The sequence below is a fragment of the Drosophila takahashii genome, chromosome 2L, assembly GCF_030179915.1.
Source record: "Drosophila takahashii strain IR98-3 E-12201 chromosome 2L, DtakHiC1v2, whole genome shotgun sequence".
Classification (NCBI taxonomy): Eukaryota; Metazoa; Arthropoda; class Insecta; order Diptera; family Drosophilidae; genus Drosophila; species Drosophila takahashii.
The window spans coordinates 21,446,200-21,465,656 of record NC_091678.1 but is presented as its reverse complement, the minus strand read 5'-3'; the positions used below and the strand labels follow the sequence as shown (position 1 = coordinate 21,465,656).

The window sequence follows — 19,457 nt, the reverse complement described above, 5'->3', positions numbered from 1 at the left end:
TACTTCAGTGCTTCTGGGCTTTCGTAACTCACACCCAATACTGATTCCGCCTTAGCAGTGGATTGGTGGGCGGGGCCGAGGGCGGTGAACTGACCGATCCGGAAATACTTTGCGGCACGGAGGCATAGCCAGCAAAGTCATTCGCCATGTCGCAGGACGAACTCCAGGCATCGTGCTCCATGTGATAGGGATTATATCTCTGCGGCAGCATCATTTGCTGCGGATCGCATTGGTCGTCCGTCTCCTCCTCATCCGGATCGTAGTCGGGAAACTCGTGCTTATACGACTCCACGGGTATGATCTTGCAATGGGGTATATTGCTGAAGCCCGGCAAAGGTGTCGAATTTCCCGTCGGAGGCACAGAGTCCGCCTCGGAACTGGCATAGTGGTGGCTATGATGATGGTGCAGGTGGTGCTGCGGACTGACGGATGTCAAATCCGGGGGACAGGGCAGTGCCGGCGGCTGATCCTTGGAAATATTCGCTTTGTGCTTTCGCAGTTTTCTGATTTTCAATATTAATAGAACGATGAGCAGGCAGATCAACACGATGAATATGGCACATCCTATGGCTAGGTAGTTGATAGACAGGCCTGCATTCCCCAAGTGAACCGTCTCCGTTTCCTCAGCCCGACTCCTGTACTCAATCGACACAGTGGCCTGTGCAGGTTGTACTGTCTTTATGAGCAGTTGATAGTCGAAACTGTCATTATCCGCCTCCGTCTCCTCCACAGATTGATGGGGAACAAAATAGACCACACCACTTCGTAGCTCCTTGTAGGAGAATATATTCGTGGACCTTTCATTCTGGCCATCGGCTGTCAGGCCCGTACTGCGAATTATCTTTCTTATTTGCCCCGTCGATGGCATCCTAGTGATCACAAACTTGGGATTGAATTTGTTGAGTTTCAGTGACAAAGGATTATCGTTGTCCAAGGCGGTGACGAGCCTTATTTTGCCTCCAACAGGATCGGCTTCCTTCATTGCAATATTATTGATTTGTATAACGGGTTCCACCTCCATCACCACGTCGACTTGAGCTGCATAATTGGTGCCCGGAACGTAGGCACTCACCTGAAAGGTGTCATTCGATCGATTTAGATCCGTTTGCATGTAGCTTATCTGCGATGTTTCCAACTGCTGGTGGGTGAACCTTAGAGTTGGCTGATGTTTGAAAACAATGATACCATAAAGTGGGGAGTTTGTTATGTTATAAGACAACCTCTCCACGTCAACATTGGTGGTCACTCCAATTTGATCTAGTTTCATTAAGGCAGTAGTGGCTCCCTGCTGAACCTTCACAGGTATTTGCATTGCAGATGGTTGCAGATTTATTGCAACTATTTTGATGGTAAATATTTCGTAGGCAGGATTCGATTGGCCGTCGGAGACAGTGAAGCAAAAAGTCGTTGACTGCGGCATGCCAAAGTGAACATAGATGATTCGATCGTTGTTAATATCCGCTTGGGTAAACTGATTTGAGAAAGCCAAAAGATCCTCGGTTTGTCCCTCGTTTGTGATCTTTTTAAGCACTCCCAAAGTAGGACCACTCATCACTTCGTAAATGATTTCCTCTGGTGGTGTATCTGCATCTTCGGTTAGCAGATCATTCCTCGTTATAGTACGATTCTCACCCTCGACAACCGTCATTTGGGGCAGGTGGGTGATCAAATGGAAGGGTTGATCGTTAATGGGATTTATGGACACAGGTATTGTCAAATTGCACAGGAAAATGTTTCTGAAAATAAATAGAAAAGCATATAAAATTTTAAGATCTGTTTATTTTAGAGAAATGTAGGTGTTATAAACTCACCCTTGTGTCAGGTAAACCGACATGAGTATGGTATCCTCCAAAGTATCTGAATGATCGTGTATATAGTAAACCTTCTTTGTGAAGAAATCACTGGGGTGATATCTCTGCATGTGCTTGAACTCGTGACCCAGGCCTATATTACCATGTGTGGGCTTTTGAACGGCCTCTATGAACAGCTCTGGATTATTTATGCCGGCCTTGGTTTTGAGATACTCCAAAATCTTGGAGAAATCCAGCTTTATGGGCACCGAACCACCTTCATCCACAATTAGCTTGTTTACGGGCAGGAATCTTAGTAAGCCTCCGGAGGAAACCGATATCTCTATATTGAACTTTTGATTCAATAAGCGATCGCTTCTTTCAGCCACCACATCAAAGTAAAACGAATCATTGGTTCTGAATTCCATGATGACAGCTGTGTGTTCGTAGAATATGTGACCATTATCCACATCGTTTTGGGTAAATTCGCTGACCTCCTTGGTGAAGCCATTATCAATAAACTCATTTACTATGCGACCCAGACTTGGAGGAACTGTAATATTATAGCGTATCTCCCGCTCCTCGTCGGAACATTTAAAGTGGAGATAGTCCCGAAGAATTTGCTTCTTGGTTAAAGGAAACACATGAAGATTTTCATTGTGCTCGGCCAGAATTTCAATGGGCTTGATCTCAATGTTCAGCATTTGAGTGGTGGTGTTGAACAGGCCATCTGTAACCACAAAGGAAAGTTCGTTTCTCCTCGAGTTGGAGTCGTGCATGAAATAGATTTCTTCGAGATTTATTTGGGCCTGGGTGAACTGCTCAATTTTGTGATGTGGTGCAGATTTCCGAGCTAAATAGCCGCCATATATGTGGTGCACCACAAAGGTGAGATTCTCCGGCGGAGTGTCGTAATCTTGAGCCACTGATAATAACACAATTAATTTTAGAACTAAATCAAAATATTTTATCTTTCAACTTACACAGATCAGTATTCCTGATGACATAGCGCCCACCGTTCCACACCTGAAGTCCTGTGTTCGTTACCATCATGGGCTCCTCGTCGTTCACTTGGACCACCGCGAACTCCAGTTCAAAGGGAACACTCTCCTTGTTTCTAGCCATGGCCACCAAAGTGATGCTATCGGTGGCATTTTCGCTGCCATTGTGCACATACTGTATATTACCCTGTTCTAGTTGCTTCTGAGTAAACCTCTTGACCTTCGAATTCCCAGCCAATATGTGACCAGAATTCGGGGTAATGGTCACTATGTACTCCAGTATCTTCCCCCGATAGTACTCTGAATAGGGTTGCATATCTGTGGGATTTAGTTGCACAGTTTTTCCCTCTACCACAGATACAATATTCGAGTGCATGTACAGCTTCTCTGGTATAATCACGATCTTCATCGTCAGTTGTCTTAGCCACGTAATGCCGTTGGTAACATCAAATACAAAGTAATCAGTGGATTGGTTGACTCCTGCTTGTATGTAAAACATTTTTTCAGTATTCACGGAAGACTGATCGAAAACCTTGCAGTTGTATTCGTCATCGAACGACATGGATTGCATTTCCAAATAGCCGTGCATGGGTGAGGTGGTAACCAAAAAGGTGATGTCTCCGGGGGAAATATTGGGATGAACGACCTAAAGATGAAAATAAGAGTTAGATGGAGGGATTCTGATATTAAACCACCTACCTCTAGGACATCTCTCGAGATCAGTACGCTAGTGGATTCCTCCACATAAAGAGTGTGGTTCTGTTTCACTTGCAGCGGTTCCCAATATGCCGAGGGATAAATCCGGAACATGACCTCTCCTTCAGCTGTTATGTTCTTGATATGCACCCGATATCTGTATTAAATATTTGTATTAATTAGTGTTACTAAATAGTATAAAAGCTAATAGTTACTCACCTAACTTTATCCATTGAGGCAATTTCCGTGTTCCAGTAGACCAATCTCTCCCGTTCAATATCCAAGTGGGTGAAGTTACTCAGTGATGTATAGTTTGTGGCCTTATAAATGGTAGTGCCATTCTCCCCCTCGTTTGCGCTACTCAAATACATGAGTATGCCATACGAAGGCGGCTTGATCACTTCGTAGTAAATCTCATCTAGTTTCATATCCAAATTTGTTTCCAGTATAAAGTCTTTGTTTTTCAGCACTACGAATTTACCCTCCTGAACAATGGAGGCATTGGTGGCCATCATGGAGACGAAGGGATCTGAGGCACGAATCTCCAGCAAGCCATTAACCTCATGCTCACGATCGGTGACTATGAAGGCAGCGGTTCCAGAATCAGCACCCGTGTGCTGGAACATAATCCTCCGGTTCGCAATATCATCCTGAGTGAAGCTATCGATGTAGTGACCGCTCTTGTAGAAGGCTCCATTGGTGCTGGAGACATGGATGTAGTGGATATCCGTGTTGTTGGTATTAACATCCGCATCCAGATACTGCAGCACTGTGGGATTGAGGGTCCTAATGCCATTGCGAACCACATGGAATATTCGCTCGATGGCAGTGCGATAGGGTTCATTATCGTTCACCAGCTTAATGTGCACTTCCATATTGGAGACAAACTGCAGATCTGTTTCGTCTCCCGACAATATGAGCAGCTCAAAGGTGTCCCTGGTGGATTCCGTATCGTCATGGCAGTAGTATATATCATTTCGGAACAACTGTTCCAGGGTAAACACTTCCACGGGCGTTGTAAGGCCTGTCTGCTCGTCATACTTGCAAATAACACCATGTTCGGGACTCGAGGAAACCTGAAACTGCAGACTTTCGTAGATGTTGAAGCGAATCCCAAAGTGATTCTTGGTGATTAGAGCTCTTTCTCCCTCCTGAACCTGCAGAGCCTCGTGATTTTGATAGCCCAGCTTGCTGATTAGCTCCTCGGGGGGTCTGTAGTTAATCTCCAGAGTTCCCACCACATCATCGCATTCCGCAACGGAGACCACAAACTCCAGATGATCTGTAAAGCTGGAGTAGCTAGTGTGATGCGTTTGATAGCGAATTCTCCGCTTCTCTATATCCTGTTGGGTAAAGGAGTCCAGCTGCTTGGCCGCCTTTCGGGATCCCTCCACGTAGATGCCCCCGTAGCGCGTTGGCTTCGTTATCTTGTAAATCACGCTGCGCGGAAAGCTCCCGATGGGCGTGGTCTCGTACGAGAGTATATCGCTGGTCAGGAGAATCTCCCGGCTGCCATTGATCGATATCTGCGAGGGTCGGTTGCTCGTTATGCGCAGGCGCGTGAATGTGATGCGGAAGTCGAACGTTTGCGTGGTCACAAAGCCAAACGAGGCAATAAACTGTGAAAGTGAAATCAATGCAAATTTATTGGCTACACTGGACAGCAAAGAAATCGGGCAAAGTTAGGCAGAGCAGTGAGCAGTGAGGAATGGGAGATGTCTGAAGGATTTTATATTATATGGTAAAATTAATAAGTGGGTTTCATATTTTACTAGGATTTTTATACCTGTTACTCGTGGAATTACTCGTGGTATATTGTATTCGCCATTTTATTGTGTTTACTAATAGCTTTCGAAATGTAGAAGAAATTTTTAAAATCGTACAATCCATTAAAAAGTTATGATCACCAAAAAATGAAACAGCCACTAGATGGCGCCAGTAGCTTTGACTGGTGCATATATTCATCTCTCTCCCACTCCCTTAAGCTGAGTAACGGGTATGTAAAAGTCGAAGTACACGACTATAGCGTTCTCTCTTGTTAGGATATAAATAAATTAAATAAATGTTCAAGCATTAAATTTAAATAAAGGTTTTTTAAATTTTCTTAACACTTTAGATAAGAAGAATTTTGAGATGACAGTACTGACGCATGATGGATTACTGTGATATTAACCAACTCTAGAGAATGTTGGGAGTCTTTTGAGGTCCCGAAACTTACACCTAACCAAAGCATGCAATTTAGTGTTGGCTCCCTGCCCATTTATAGCCCAACTCGTGTTTGGTTTTTACGATACACACCTTGAATTCGTCTTGCCAAGGGAAATCGCTGCTGTGCAGATAGCGAATGTGGCCGAGCAGCAGCTGGCTATCGCTGAACCAGTCCACGTTAACCCAGGAGCCATCGATCTGCCTCAGTCGCTGGAGCACTCCATGCTGCGGTGCCTTTACGATATCGTACCTAATGTCGATGTGCTCGTCCACGGCATTGGTGCCAATCGACAGATTGGCCGGAGTGAGGGGCAAAGAGCTCTTGTGGATCATTATGAGGCCCGTGTTATTGACCAATCGAAGCTCCAGAGGATGGACGGAAATCGGCAGATAGACCGTATCACTCGTCTCGATGCCATCCGATACTTGCAGTTGCAGTTGATAGCTAACGGATTCCGTTGTTGTGGAGTTGTAAAGATACGATACCTTTCCCACATTCACTTCGGCCTGCGAAAAGGTTGATGTGGTCGCACCTCCAACCATAAAACAACCAAAGGTCTCCTGGGGATTGTTCGCCGGCAATATGGTGTAGATCAAGTTTCCGGGCTCGCTATCGGGATCGTCAATGTTAAATAAATCCACATCCAGCACCCTTTCAATCCCCTCTATCACTCGCAGGATTTTATGCGAATGCAGCTTCAATTGCGGCGGATCGTTTATGGGTGTTATATTTGCGTGTAAGAGGAACCTATGTTTTCCCAATATATTCTCCGGTATCTTGTGTACATCCCCGAAGACCTGCATATCCAAGGTGGCATGGTCGTTGAAGTTCTCCTGGCCGTTATGCACATACTTCACCTTATCTTGGGCCAAGTCAACCAGATTAAATGTGCGGCAGGGCACAAAGTCTCTTTTTTCAGCTGAGTTTTGCAACAGTTGTCCGTACTTTGGTTGATGTACCACGTGGAAAATAATGGATTGCTCGTTGAGGCTGGGATAGCGACGTAGATCGAGTATTATGTCTATGAACTGGGGGGAAAGGAAGGCAGTGCCACCTTCTAAAAGCTGCATGGGAGCAACATAGAGCAGCTCAAGTTCTGGACTTGTTTCGGTGAAGATCTGAGAAGAAAATTGTGAGTAAATAAATGTAAAACTAATTCCTAAAAATATTAAATGCTCACCTTAAAAGGTCCCTGAAAATCAGCCTTGATGCAGTAGGACTGGTCGCAGTAACAGATGAATCCGTCCACTCCATGCTGACTGCAGACGCCGCTCTTCAGGCAGGGATTGTGCTCCACGCAGGGATACTTCCACAGGCAGTTGAGGGCCAAGCTGCGCGAGATGGCCATATCGGGGAAGCCCAGTGGTAGATCGTTGACCCGGATATCGCGCATGCAGCCCTTGAAGCTGATCTCGTTTATTCGCAGTCCCTTGCCGATGAGCCGGCGGCGCATCTCCTCCTGGACGCCGCCAAAGAAGACGCTCTTCTCGAGATTTATGCTCGCCTTGGTCTCATTAGCGTGAGCTCCTCGATAACCGCTCGTGGCATCGTCGAGGATTAGCTCCGCAATGGCCGCGTTGTATCGCAACAAGACCCGATGCCATTTGCCATCCGAGATGTGCTCATTTGTCATGAACTGCACCAGACTGCCGGCCTTGTTGAAGGTCACCTTCAAGCGCTGGTCTTCTATTTCGAGGAGCAGAAAATCAAAGCCGCCATTGAAGAATATAACGCCGGCACTAGCCATTGTGCGAAAATCCAAGGAGAGACTGGAAAAGGTACACCAAAAAAAATATATATATATGAAACGTAGATCGATTTTACATTACTTAAGATCGATTTTAATTTAATATGCGGCCAGGTAAATTTTACTTGTTCGAATAGAGTATTTCATGTAAAAACGATATTGCATGACCTGACATTTACATGCCCATATCGATTTTACGGAAACATGCTTTTTTTTTGTGTGTATGCGAAAAATTCTATGTTTAAGGCCTGAGATTTATTTCCCTCGAACTCACGTTTCTCCAATGGCATGCGACTCCTTCAGCATCAGTGCGTAGGAATCGTTCTTCATGAAACTAATGCTATCCTGTATCGAACCATCGAACTCGGTGCTGCAGGTCCAGGCAACTCCAGTGCTGGTGGTGTGACTCGTGCGGTCCTTGGCCCGCTTGATGATGTTGATATTGTTGTAAAAGACCTGTCATGGTATTTGAAATAAACAAAAATATAAAAATTATGAATTCATAATGGATCTAAAATAGCACGGTCTTAAAAAATATATAAAACTGTAAATAGTGAGAATATCTTAATTTTCAAGGTTAATAGGTTGATATACTCACATCCGATATGCAGCCCCGAAAACCGATAACATCATTCAAGTAGCCGGCCGTAAAGTCCCCCACGCCGCCCAGAAGTGTACCGAAATGGATATTGAGGGCGGTGAGATCGCCTGGGAGCTGTTTGCGCATTATAAAGCCGTCCACCTGCAAGGTGATATTATTCTCGAACCGTTGCACCGCCACATCGTGCCATTCCAAGTCGTTGAGCTTTTGCTTTTTCGGCGAGCGCAACTGTAACCGGAATCGCTGTAATTGCGCTCATATGTAAGGGGAGTCAATCGATGGCTCACCTGCACCACATCCCGTTCGATTTTATAGCTGAAACTGATCAGCCCGCTCTCCAGGCGCAGCAGGCAGTAGTCCGTCCGTCCGGCGGCCAGGAAGAGGAAGGCGTTCTCCTGCCTGGTGCGAAACTTGACGCGAATGTTCGTTGACATCTTGGCCTCCTGCAGCGGCATCGAAACATAGCCATCGCCGAAGAGCGAAACTGTGGGTGGAAAGATGGCGAGGACAAATTGAAATCGTAGAATTAATATTGATAGAGATACTAGGGCATGAATGGATACTGTAGCTTTAAAAGGTAATTTGAGATTTGGAATTTTTTAAAAATAGTATTATTCTTTATAGACGAAATTTGTACAAATTTTATCATATGTTTTTTACCGTTTCAAGGTCTATTGTGTTTTATGTGTATTTTTTAAGTTTAAGAAAAAACCTAATATTCCTCATCTGCTTACGGTATATTTTGTAAATTTTCGGGATACACATACATGATACTTTTGAGTATTTACAAAATGTATTTGCTTTGTAGGGGAGAGTGGGGGAATTTCGTCACAGGGGCAATTTCGTCACCTGCAATATCTCGGAATCCATAAGTCGTAAAAATATATAATTTTATTGTTTTAGTCCTTCAAGACGGCCAGACACAACCAATGCATTTGTTTTGCACAGAAAGCCAAGATAATTGAGCTATAATATTAAATGTGTTTTAACAGTTCAAAAGCTACATTTAGTTCTCGACGAAATTTTTTCTGTATGCCACAATTCAAAAGGAATAAGATACACGATTTTTTATTTAATACACAGTGCTATAATGTGCATTTCTGCGTTAGTGATTTTTAACTTCGCGCCTAATTTCGGAAGAAAAATAATTATTTCTAAGAAAGTACTGTCTGGGGAAATTTCGCCACCCTACGCTAAGGGTAAATTCGCACCTATTTTAAATACATATTTTTATATTTGACGAGCTGGCTAACGAACAGACTACCAGCAGCAGCAACAAATATAGGACGTCAACAAAAATGGTACGCTTGATCAGTGTAGCATACTTACAGGCGTAAAGTTCCCTCACCTATGTGGTGAGATTGCCCCAGTATATTGGTTTTACTTTTTAATTTTTTATAAATCACCAAGTTAATTAAAAAAATAGGGGAATGTCACATTTTAAAGCTTAGTGATAACCGCATTCAACAATAAAAATAGAAATATGATAACGTGTCTCAAGATGGACAATAAATAGCTTTGAAAAAATGCTGACGAAATTCCCCCACTCTCCCCTACATCTTACAAATGAATAGATTTAGCTACATTAATAAATATTTAACAAGAGAGAACGCTATAGTCGGGTGCCCCGACTATCAGATACCCGTTACTCAGCTAAAGGGAGTGCGAAGGAGATGGAGAAAAACTTTGATCCGCCGTAACTTTTTAACGAATGGTCCGATTTAAAAAATTTCTTCTGCATTTTGATAGGTATTGATAAACACAATAAAACTGCATTTTTACTTTTCCAAAATATTGACATTTTTAAAATCGCATATAAGTGATTGTGGGCGTTAGAGGGGGCGTGGCACCCTTTTGAAACAAACTTGCGCTGCGTAGGAACTCCTAGGATCTGCATGCAAAATGTCAATCCTCAAGCTTTTATAGTTTCCGAGATCTCAGCGTTCATACAGACAGACAGACGGACAGACGGACAGACAGACGGACAGACGGACAGACGGACAGACGGTCAGACGGACATGGCTAGATCGACTCGGCTAGTGATCCTGATCAAGAATATATATAGTTTATAGGGTCGAAAACGCTTCCTTCTACCTGTTACATACTTTTGCACGAATCTAGTATACCCTTTTACTCTACGAGTAACGGGTATAAAAATAATGTTCTTAATTCACATTACATTAGTCATTTCTATGGCCATAAAACTGATCCACGCGAACGAAATAGATACAGTTACAGCTGCTGGAGATTGATACACTAAACAGTCCACTACTCATAATGTTGCAAGAGCTGCCGCCAATTTGAATGGCAATCGCGTTCTATTGCAACCCGTATACAAATTTGTCCAGATCGGAACGTAGGAGATCAGGCCATCAGCTGTCGAGCTGCCAGTCAATGTCTGTCGAGGTCACTCAGTCAGTCAGTCAGTTTATCAGTCATTTATCTATTGAGAGCCATCTTTTGTATCTTGATTTGCTTAATTAGTTGTGGGTTTGAGTCCAACGTGCTCTGCTTGGAAAATACTCGTAGGGGAGAGTGGGGGAATTTCGTCAGCATTTTTTCAAAGCTATTTTTTGTCCATCTTGAGACACGTTATCATATTTCTATTTTTATTGTTAAATGCGGTTAGCACCAAGCTTTAAAATGTGACATTCCCCTATTTTTTTAATTAGCTTGGTGATTTATAAAAAAATAAAATGTAAAACCAATATACTGGGGCAATCTCACCACACAGGGGGGTAAAATCACCACACAACTGGGGAAATTTCGTCACCTGAAAAATGTAGGGAGTTTAACGCCTGTAAATATGCTACACTGATCAAGCGTACCATTTTTGTTGACGTCCTATATTTGTTGCTGCTGCTGGTAGTCTGTTCGTTAGCCAGCTCGTCAAATATAAAAATATGTATTTAAAATAGGTGCGAATTTACTCTTAGCGTAGGGTGGCGAAATTTCCCCAGACAGTACTTTCTTAGAAATAATTATTTTTCTTCCGAAATTAGGCGCGAAGTTAAAAATCACTAACGCAGAAATGCACATTATAGCACTGTGTATTAAATAAAAAATCGTGTATCTTATTCCTTTTGAATTGTGGCATACAGAAAAAATTTCGTCGAGAACTAAATGTAGCTTTTGAACTGTTAAAACACATTTAATATTATAGCTTAATTATCTTGGCCTTCTGTGCAAAACAAATGCATTGGTTGTGTCTGGCCGTCTTGAAGGACTAAAACAAAAAAATTATATATTTTTACGACTTATGGATTCCGAGATATTGCATGTGACGAAATTGCCCCTGTGACGAAATTCCCCCACTCTCCCCTACCTCGAAAAAAGAGTGTGTCGACTTCGAACGTTCTTTGAATAATTTCCAATTTCTCGTTCGGGTTTCGAGACGATTCCACCTCGTAAAAAATTGCATGATTAATGATTTTCTATATTTTGCTGTACGCTTGTGCAATAAATTATTTTGGAAACACAAATTTGTCAAAACATGGAATTCAACTTTGCGCCAGAGATATTTTAAGAATTTCTCTCACAACTCTGCGGCAAAAGGGAAAATGTTTGCTGGCCATTTGTATACGTATGTTTTTCGCTGCCGTTGAGGCGACATATTGACCTAACCCACATAGAAAACGTAGGATAAACATGGAACAGTTGCATACGAATGGCAGACAAACAGAAGACGGCGGGATAAACAGGCAGACGAAACGAAATGGGCAACAAATAGTCAACCATTGATGCGTTGGCCGGACCATTTTGACGCCAATTAGCAGCAATCAGGCGTCAAAAGCGGCGGAAAACCTAAGAAAAAACACTTTCCCATCTGCGGGCCCAAGCATTTGACCCACATTAATGCCCGGCTGCCGTAAAAAATGCTACTTTTTCATCTTCACAAGATGCGCGTGCCTCAAACCAAAACAAAGGCGAACAAAGATGTGGAGGCGTTATCGTTGGTTAAACAATAACAAATTGGTCAGGGGACCGGTAACCGAAAATGGTAATACTCTTCCAAAATCATTTTTGCAAGATTTGCAAACTTGAATAAAATAATTTTGTAAATGTAAATGGAAAAGAGTATACATTTTACAGAAATTTAAAAATTAAAATGGACATTTATTTATTTTAAAACGTACATGAAAGAACAACAACATTTTTATGGGACTAAAAGGAGTTCATTACTTTTATTGACTAAAAATTAAAAAAAATATTACACCATTTAATTAAATAGTTCATTTTAAATGGTGTCAAATTTTGTATATAATCTTAAGAAATTTTTGAAAAGACCTAATTATTTTTGACAACAGTTAATTCCTTTGAAAATTAATAGTTAAAGTACTTAACACATACATTTCTAACATTAAGTGAAAACGGCTGTCTTAACTGCAGAAATGCTTTGCAAAACAATCAAAAAGCCTTGTCAAAAAATTTCCTTTTCTCTTGCCAATCTTGTGCGATATAATCACCCCTTTGTGAGGGCAAACACATGCCTTTCAGGAAGTTGGACGCTTAACAATAAATGCAATTTGCATCAACCAAATGTGGTGCAGCCGGAGGAGAGCAGCCCCAGCATCAGCATCAGCATCAACATCAGCGTCAGAAGTCATTTCAAGTGTCGGCCGGCAACAAATGAGACATCATCAGGAAAAGTCCGTCCAAAAATGGGGAAAACATCAGAGGCGAGCACACGACGCAAGACTTATGGCCACAGATGCTGGGCACCTCTCCACCTCCACCCACTCTCGGCACCACCAAAGCCCCACCGAATGCAACTCCCCTATCAAATGCTAAATTTATGTTTATCTTTTATGCAGCACGGAGGTGGAGCTGGGTAGGTAGCCAGCGAATATTTATGTTATGGCCAATGTTTATTTTATTTGAGTTATATGTCGCCCGGTGTCTCCATGGCTTTGGAGTTATTCGGTTTTCTATAGATTTTATGATCATGTTTCTTTTCGCTTCTCTGTTTTGGCCTTTAATTAATGCTCCTTTGGTGGCCCGCTGAAGTCGCCGATCATTAAAGCTTTATCTGACATTGGCAATTTATAAATTATTTTTTCATACTCGTAGTTTTCATTTCACTAATAATGTCAGAGTTTATTAGTGGTGCTTGTGATTTGTGGGCTTATTACGTGATCTTGAGTGGATTTTTGTTGCAACGTGCAGTTAATATTTATGGAGCTGAGAGTTCTGCTTATGGACGTGAGTAGGGAAATTGATGGTCGAGCTAGAGAATGGGATTCCAGCTTTATTGGCTAAGAAATTGAGGTGATCGGGGATTAAAAACGATTCTCTAAGGTTGGCCGTATCCAAGATTTCTCTTCAATAGAGTGCGCATTAAAATGGAGCAGTTTGTAAACTCTTTATTAGGAATGATTTATGTATGTTGGAGGTTTCTAGCTTTATGTTTTTGTTTGCTTGGTAATAATGATGAATAGTATGATTTTATCAAATCAGTATTTTAGACTGAATGTACTGTATTATTTTTCTCTATTTTAAAGTAGGATTCACGGTTGCATCAATGAATTTCCCACAATTGACACTTCCCACAGATTGAATACATTTAAATTTCATTGGCTGAAATATTTATTTTAGAGAATCCCCAAATGCTCCAAGAAAGCCTTCTTAAATTTCTTCGCTTGCTATAATCATTGCAGTAATTCCTGTGATCTCCAAGTAGTCGTCAAAATAGTTTCCTCGCCCATTTACAATCGTTGCCACATTCTAAGGCCCCATCGGTTGGCTTAAGAGATCAATCTAAATCAAATAAAAACCGCACAGAAGAACCCCTTTGAGATGACTTTTCCATGCCGCTTCCCTCGTTTTATGGCCTTCAATGTATTGCGATGGTCGAACATGTGTCGCCATTGCTAACGTCTTCGCCCTAATTAGACTCCGGGGCCGCATAAAATTCAATTATGTATCTGCGAAGGGTAGACTGCAACTATCGACAATTGAGCATTGCATCGACAAGTCATAAAGACAACGATTTTCTCATGACTCAGGGGGAAAAATGGAGAGCACACAAAGTCGCCAAAATAAATTGTTGTATTTTATATGCACGCAACCGTTTTTTACTGCGCCTGCAGTTAGCATTGAGCATGTGTTGATATTTATATTGCAAATGCAAATGAATAATCAAGAGGCGACACACAGATCGGCAGATGGCGCGCACCAGATACAAATACGGATACAAACGTGTAGATACATTTGTATCCACACACGTCTATGTTAAATTTGGCACAACGCTTTGCGCGTGTAAATGATTTACATTTCACGTATAAATAAAAAACATATATTTAAATACACAGGCAAAAAAAAGTGTCCTAACGATAGATTTTATTTACCTCAAGCAAAAGAAAAAAAAATATATATCAATGAAAATACAAAAACGATTAAAAATCTTTGTAAGGAATAATACGTATCACAAGTACATCTTTAAACTCATTTGAAAAACAATACCTATTTGAACTTAATTTATTTATATATTTATTCAAGTGTAGAACAAATCAAATGAGGCAGACTAAAAAAAAGTAAGAAAAACAATTTGCGCCTGCTGCGGATGATTCACGTTTGTCTTCTTAGCCCCCAAGTGACGTCACATGCCGACTAAAAATATCGTTAAAAACACATTTGCGCCAAGACCAAAATATATATCGCACACATTTCAGTATGTCTCCTTGTGTGTCGGATACAACGAAATTAAGAGCACGCCTGACTTTGGATAGCTTTTGCGGTGCACCGCACAGATACTTTGAGTTTTTGAGTTTTAGATACTCTGCGTTTCCCTTGGCCCAACAACAAAAGGCAGCAGAAAAGCAGAAACGACGACGACAACGAAAAAAGTGCGCCCCAAGTCAAATGTCAAGCGTGAAAAATGCGTTAAGTGCACTGCAGCGGCGCATTGTAGTTAAGTAGTTGGATTTTATGGGCCGGCCGGGGTTACCATGGAGCATTGCGAATGCCAAACTACGGGGAAAGCCGTACATATATATATATCTGGGATAGATAGCAACAGGAAGGAAGCCCAAAGTAGACAGCGACCAGTTGGTCAAATTAGTCAGAGAAATGGATTGAAATAAATCTTTAAAAGTTCAAGAGGTCAAAATGGAATATTCGTGGGAACAGTTACGGTATAAGTAGGTTTTTTTTTATGACAGGAAATACTTAAGTTTAAGTTAAAGAACTCAAAAATTTAAACATTAAATGAATTATCTAAAATTTCTCTATTGTCCTATGAGACTTCATTGTTCAAAAGACTTCAAAAATATTAAAAACCATAATAAATTTTTGAATTTCGATTAGAGCTAAAATTATGTTCTATTAAAGTTTTTTAGTTAAACATTGCTAAAAAAAATCTTAAAATATAAAATGTATATATATTATACCCGTTTTAGAACACATTTTAAGCTCGATTCTGACCAGAACGACCCACTGTATCTGTTCCTTGGCGCACGCGAGTAACACCAAAATGTATGTGGCACTGCACCATTTGCAACTCTTTATTTTGACTTTTATTTATGTCGGCTTCGATGGCAGCCAAAGTAAATGCAATTTGGCTTCAGCTGCTTCTGCCTCTCTGGACCGCTTTTTTTGTGGCTGGCCAATTCGTGGCTGGCCATATTTGTAATGAGCATAAATCGTGCGTTGATCATTTGCCATGATAAATCTCATGTTTATGCGCGGTATTAAGTTCTGGGGCACGTATCTTTGGCTACCTGACTGTCGTAACATTTAATTAACTGTACGTTCTGTGTCGCAGCTTCTTGTTAACTCTTTTTTTTATTTTTTTTCATTTTTTTAACTCACCTTTCATGGCTGCGACAGTTTGCAATTGCAATATGGCGAGCAATAACAGCCATAGCCTTCCTAATCCACGGAGGCGCGACATTCCGTTGCAGCTGCTTTGAAGTTATTTACGAAAGATATATGGTTGCTGGGAAGGATGATCAAATGATGGGGGGACTGGGACCGGGACTCACAGATCCGAAACCCCAAGTACCACTCGCGCTTCGTTCGTTTCGTTTTTGTTTTTCGTCTTTAATAATTTTGCGTGTCATAAAAATAGCATCATCGGGGCATCGAGGTTTCCTCTCTAACAGCGGCACAGCTTCACAGCATCACGTCCTGGCCCGATGGCCACATAGACAGATGCTGCATGTCATTTCGTTGACAGAACTCATGAGTTTTCTAGGCAGGAAGGGGCATCACCTCGAATCCGGCCGGCTGACGGACTGACTGACAGTCGAACTGGCTTCCTTTTGAAGCGGCTGCTTCTCTTAATTTCCTTGTCCGCTTATGTACGCACTTTGCCAGCCAACTTTCGCCCGATTACGTTTCAATTTCGCTGAAGTTTTATCATAAACACACTGACACTGACGATTGATGCGCCTAGCCGTTTATTTGTTTTATTTTTCTTGGCAATTACACTTCACTGTAATTGGAAATAGATTTATGGGTTTTACGTATTTGCTTTCCTTTTTATTTAAATTTTTACTGGGATTTATACGGCACGTTTTATGCATTTTTAATTGGTCAGTTAGGAAAATAATTTAAATGCCCATAAACCGTTTTTGGAAGGGAATATTAAATTGTGATATAGTGTCGATAGGCATTTGAACACTAAATTTAGTTTTCTTGTTTAAAAAAGTGTATTTGGGAAAATGTAATTTTCAGTTTTTGATTGGTAGACTAAGGGTATTTTTTAAAATTCATATCCGACTTTAAAAAATGGTTCATTATAAATATATTTAATTCGATTAAGAATTTAAAGAATTATTTTTTTGTGCACATGGTTTAGTTTCGTTCACGTTTCGTTAAGATTTGTTTTCATTGATTTTATGATCAATTTGATTTTATATTCCTTGGATATTATATACATCTCCCACTTGAGTCATTCATTGCTATTTTAATTGCCGTAGATTTTAAGCCAAACAAATCTCTAATAAATTCAAGTACCGAAGACCTCCGAAGCTCTGGGGTTACATATGAAAATACATATATATCATTGATTAGCGTATCTACAGATACTTTATGGAGACTTAATTGAGTTGCTGCCGCAGCATGCTCGAGATACGAGTGTGCTTCTCCACTTCAGTGGAAATTGCTGCACAGTTGAGTAAAATTTATTGTATTTTTTTGGGGCTGGCGGGGCGGGGGATCGCACCATAAAAAGTGGCCTTAAGTGGTCGGGTAGCCTAAGCTCTTTTCCCGACAATATGAGGGATTTTGTCTTATAAAGTGGAATTTCTAGTTCGAGATTTTGCAACAGCAGTCAAAGTTCATGGGCTTTGGGTAGCCAAGAAAATGTGTAGCCCAAAAATAGGACACTTTCAAGTTTAGAATGCAAATCGAGAGGGACTGGTAATCCCAAGGGGGCTAGATCCCCTAAGGAAAAGGAAACTCCGGGCGACGCCAAAACGTCAACAACTGTGACTGGAAAATGAATTATTTACGCCGGGGTAGCTAAAAATACCGCCAGACAACTCTCCTATGTTTATGCATGTATTTCTGAGGGAAAATGCAGCACGAAACTGCGGCAGGTTCGACATCATGAGGTCAATTGCACAGCCTCCAGGAACTGCAGTCGCAGTCGTCGTGTCTTGCCTTCTTGTTAAGTTCGCTCTGCTAATTCTGCTTGTTAATTTTTATATGCACCGCCCAAGTTCTTGTCGTTTCGAATATTTTTATAGCCCGTCGCAGCAGTCAAAATACAATTTGAAACGCCTTGCCGCTTGCAGACGACACCGAAACCGAAAAAATAAAGTGACAATCGCCAGGGTGCCTTTTATGACAGACGCGTGTTCCCGCTTCTTCCCCCAACTTGTTTCCCCATTTACATAAAAATTAATAAATGTATCTACCGGATAGTCGGAGTCTGCCAGCTGCCGCTATATGCACTTTTGGGAAAGTTCTTTCCGTGATACTAGTTTATATTTTTTATGGTAATTAAAAATTGGTGGCACACATAAGTTTTGGGGAAACAAAAGGCCAACAAAATACCGCTCTACCAAATCGAAAATTGATTTGATAAGCCATGAAAATGCTGTATTCGTATGGAAAATTGGTAGGCGTCGCCTGCCCACGCCGATTTGATCGCTTTCCTAACTCAAAAGCCTCCAAGGTGTGCAGAGTTTTTTCCTCCGTCTCAGTTGCATTCGATGATTTAGTCACACTCTTTTTGGGCACTCTGATTTATGGTCGTTGAGTACTGCGATTGATGAATGGAGTTGTGCTTTGGTGCGATTTCTGCACCATATGTCACAAATATGAATTTTATTGGTGCAAATATGTATCCACTTGTGGAGTAGAATGGGTACAGTTGAAATATCCCAGCAGAACTAAGCTTTTAAGTTTTATAATTTATGTTGTGATTTATAGAAAGTATTACTTGATTTATTGAGTTATTAATCCAATTCTTCCGATTTATTTGCTATTCTTTTATGTCGGATTTCAGATAACAAATTTGCATTTTATTTATACAATTTATTTTATATCACTCTTTAATTTGGCACAGTTTTCGTTTCTCACATTTGTTTTGCGGCCTTTATTTTCATTTCTCACAGTTTGATTCATTCATTTTCTCGACTTTCTGCCAAAGATTTCAGCAGCCCATTTTTCACACTCTTATGCCTTAAAATTAAATGATTTATATTTAATTTTTCTCAGCTGCTTTCGCACACATCTTTCGTTTACTTCCGTGGAGATCACTGATTTTGTTCGACTTAGCCCTTTAGCCATTTTCACAGAATTATCAGAACAAACCGCACTCACGGTCAATTTGCAAAGTTCTGTATCTTTTGTGTTTTCCCCAATAAGATATCCAAAGGCACAACAACAAACGTTTCCATTCACAATGAGTTTTTAGCCGGAATTCTTGACAGAAAAGTGCAGACCGTAAAGATGGGGAAGGAAAAACAGAAACTTAAAAATAAATTAAATTTCTATTTTTTACACATACACTGGCCCACTCAAGATGGAAAAACTCTGAAGGGGCGCGCTCAGAGTTTTCCGCGTTTTCCGTTTACCGCCACCCGCACCAAGAAGCAACCGAATTTCCAAATTTCCGACTTTCCGATAAGCAAACGAACCGAACACGCCAACGATTTCTCACAGACTGAGCCGAGAGGAAAGAAAATTCCGCACGCAGTAGTGCGCTCGCTCGAAATGCCCAATGAGACCCAGACCCCATGGTTCCCTCATCGGCCGCCTGAAAGGCCTCAGATGCCTCCGATGTCGATTTTATGCCACCACTCCATGGCGCACCCGCGAGTGACTTTTGTGCGCTCTGCGAACGCGCGAACGCAAACGCGAGCCCAATATGTATCTCTATCTAGATAGCAGTGATGAGCTGCCTGATGCGAGCCAAGGGATGTGGAAGGAATACCCAGGAATCTTGTGATTCCCAAAAAAT

The 19,457-nt window shown here is 41.4% G+C and overlaps 1 protein-coding gene across 1 annotated transcript; it reads right to left on the bottom strand.

Moving 5' to 3' along the window:
• Positions 1-26: 26 nt before the first annotated feature.
• On the bottom strand, positions 27-19,148 carry kon (chondroitin sulfate proteoglycan 4-like protein). The gene is made up of 12 exons (XM_017156774.3): positions 19,005-19,148; positions 15,854-16,478; positions 8,332-8,528; positions 8,042-8,272; positions 7,718-7,899; positions 6,877-7,465; positions 5,786-6,814; positions 3,707-5,106; positions 3,491-3,644; positions 2,774-3,437; positions 1,812-2,715; positions 27-1,736 (listed from the first exon to the last, which is right to left on the bottom strand). Exons 2-12 carry the CDS (start codon positions 15,933-15,935, stop codon positions 29-31), a joined length of 7,140 nt encoding a protein of 2,379 aa, XP_017012263.2. The 5' UTR covers positions 15,936-16,478; positions 19,005-19,148; the 3' UTR covers positions 27-28.
• Between the last annotated feature and the right edge of the window lie 309 nt (positions 19,149-19,457).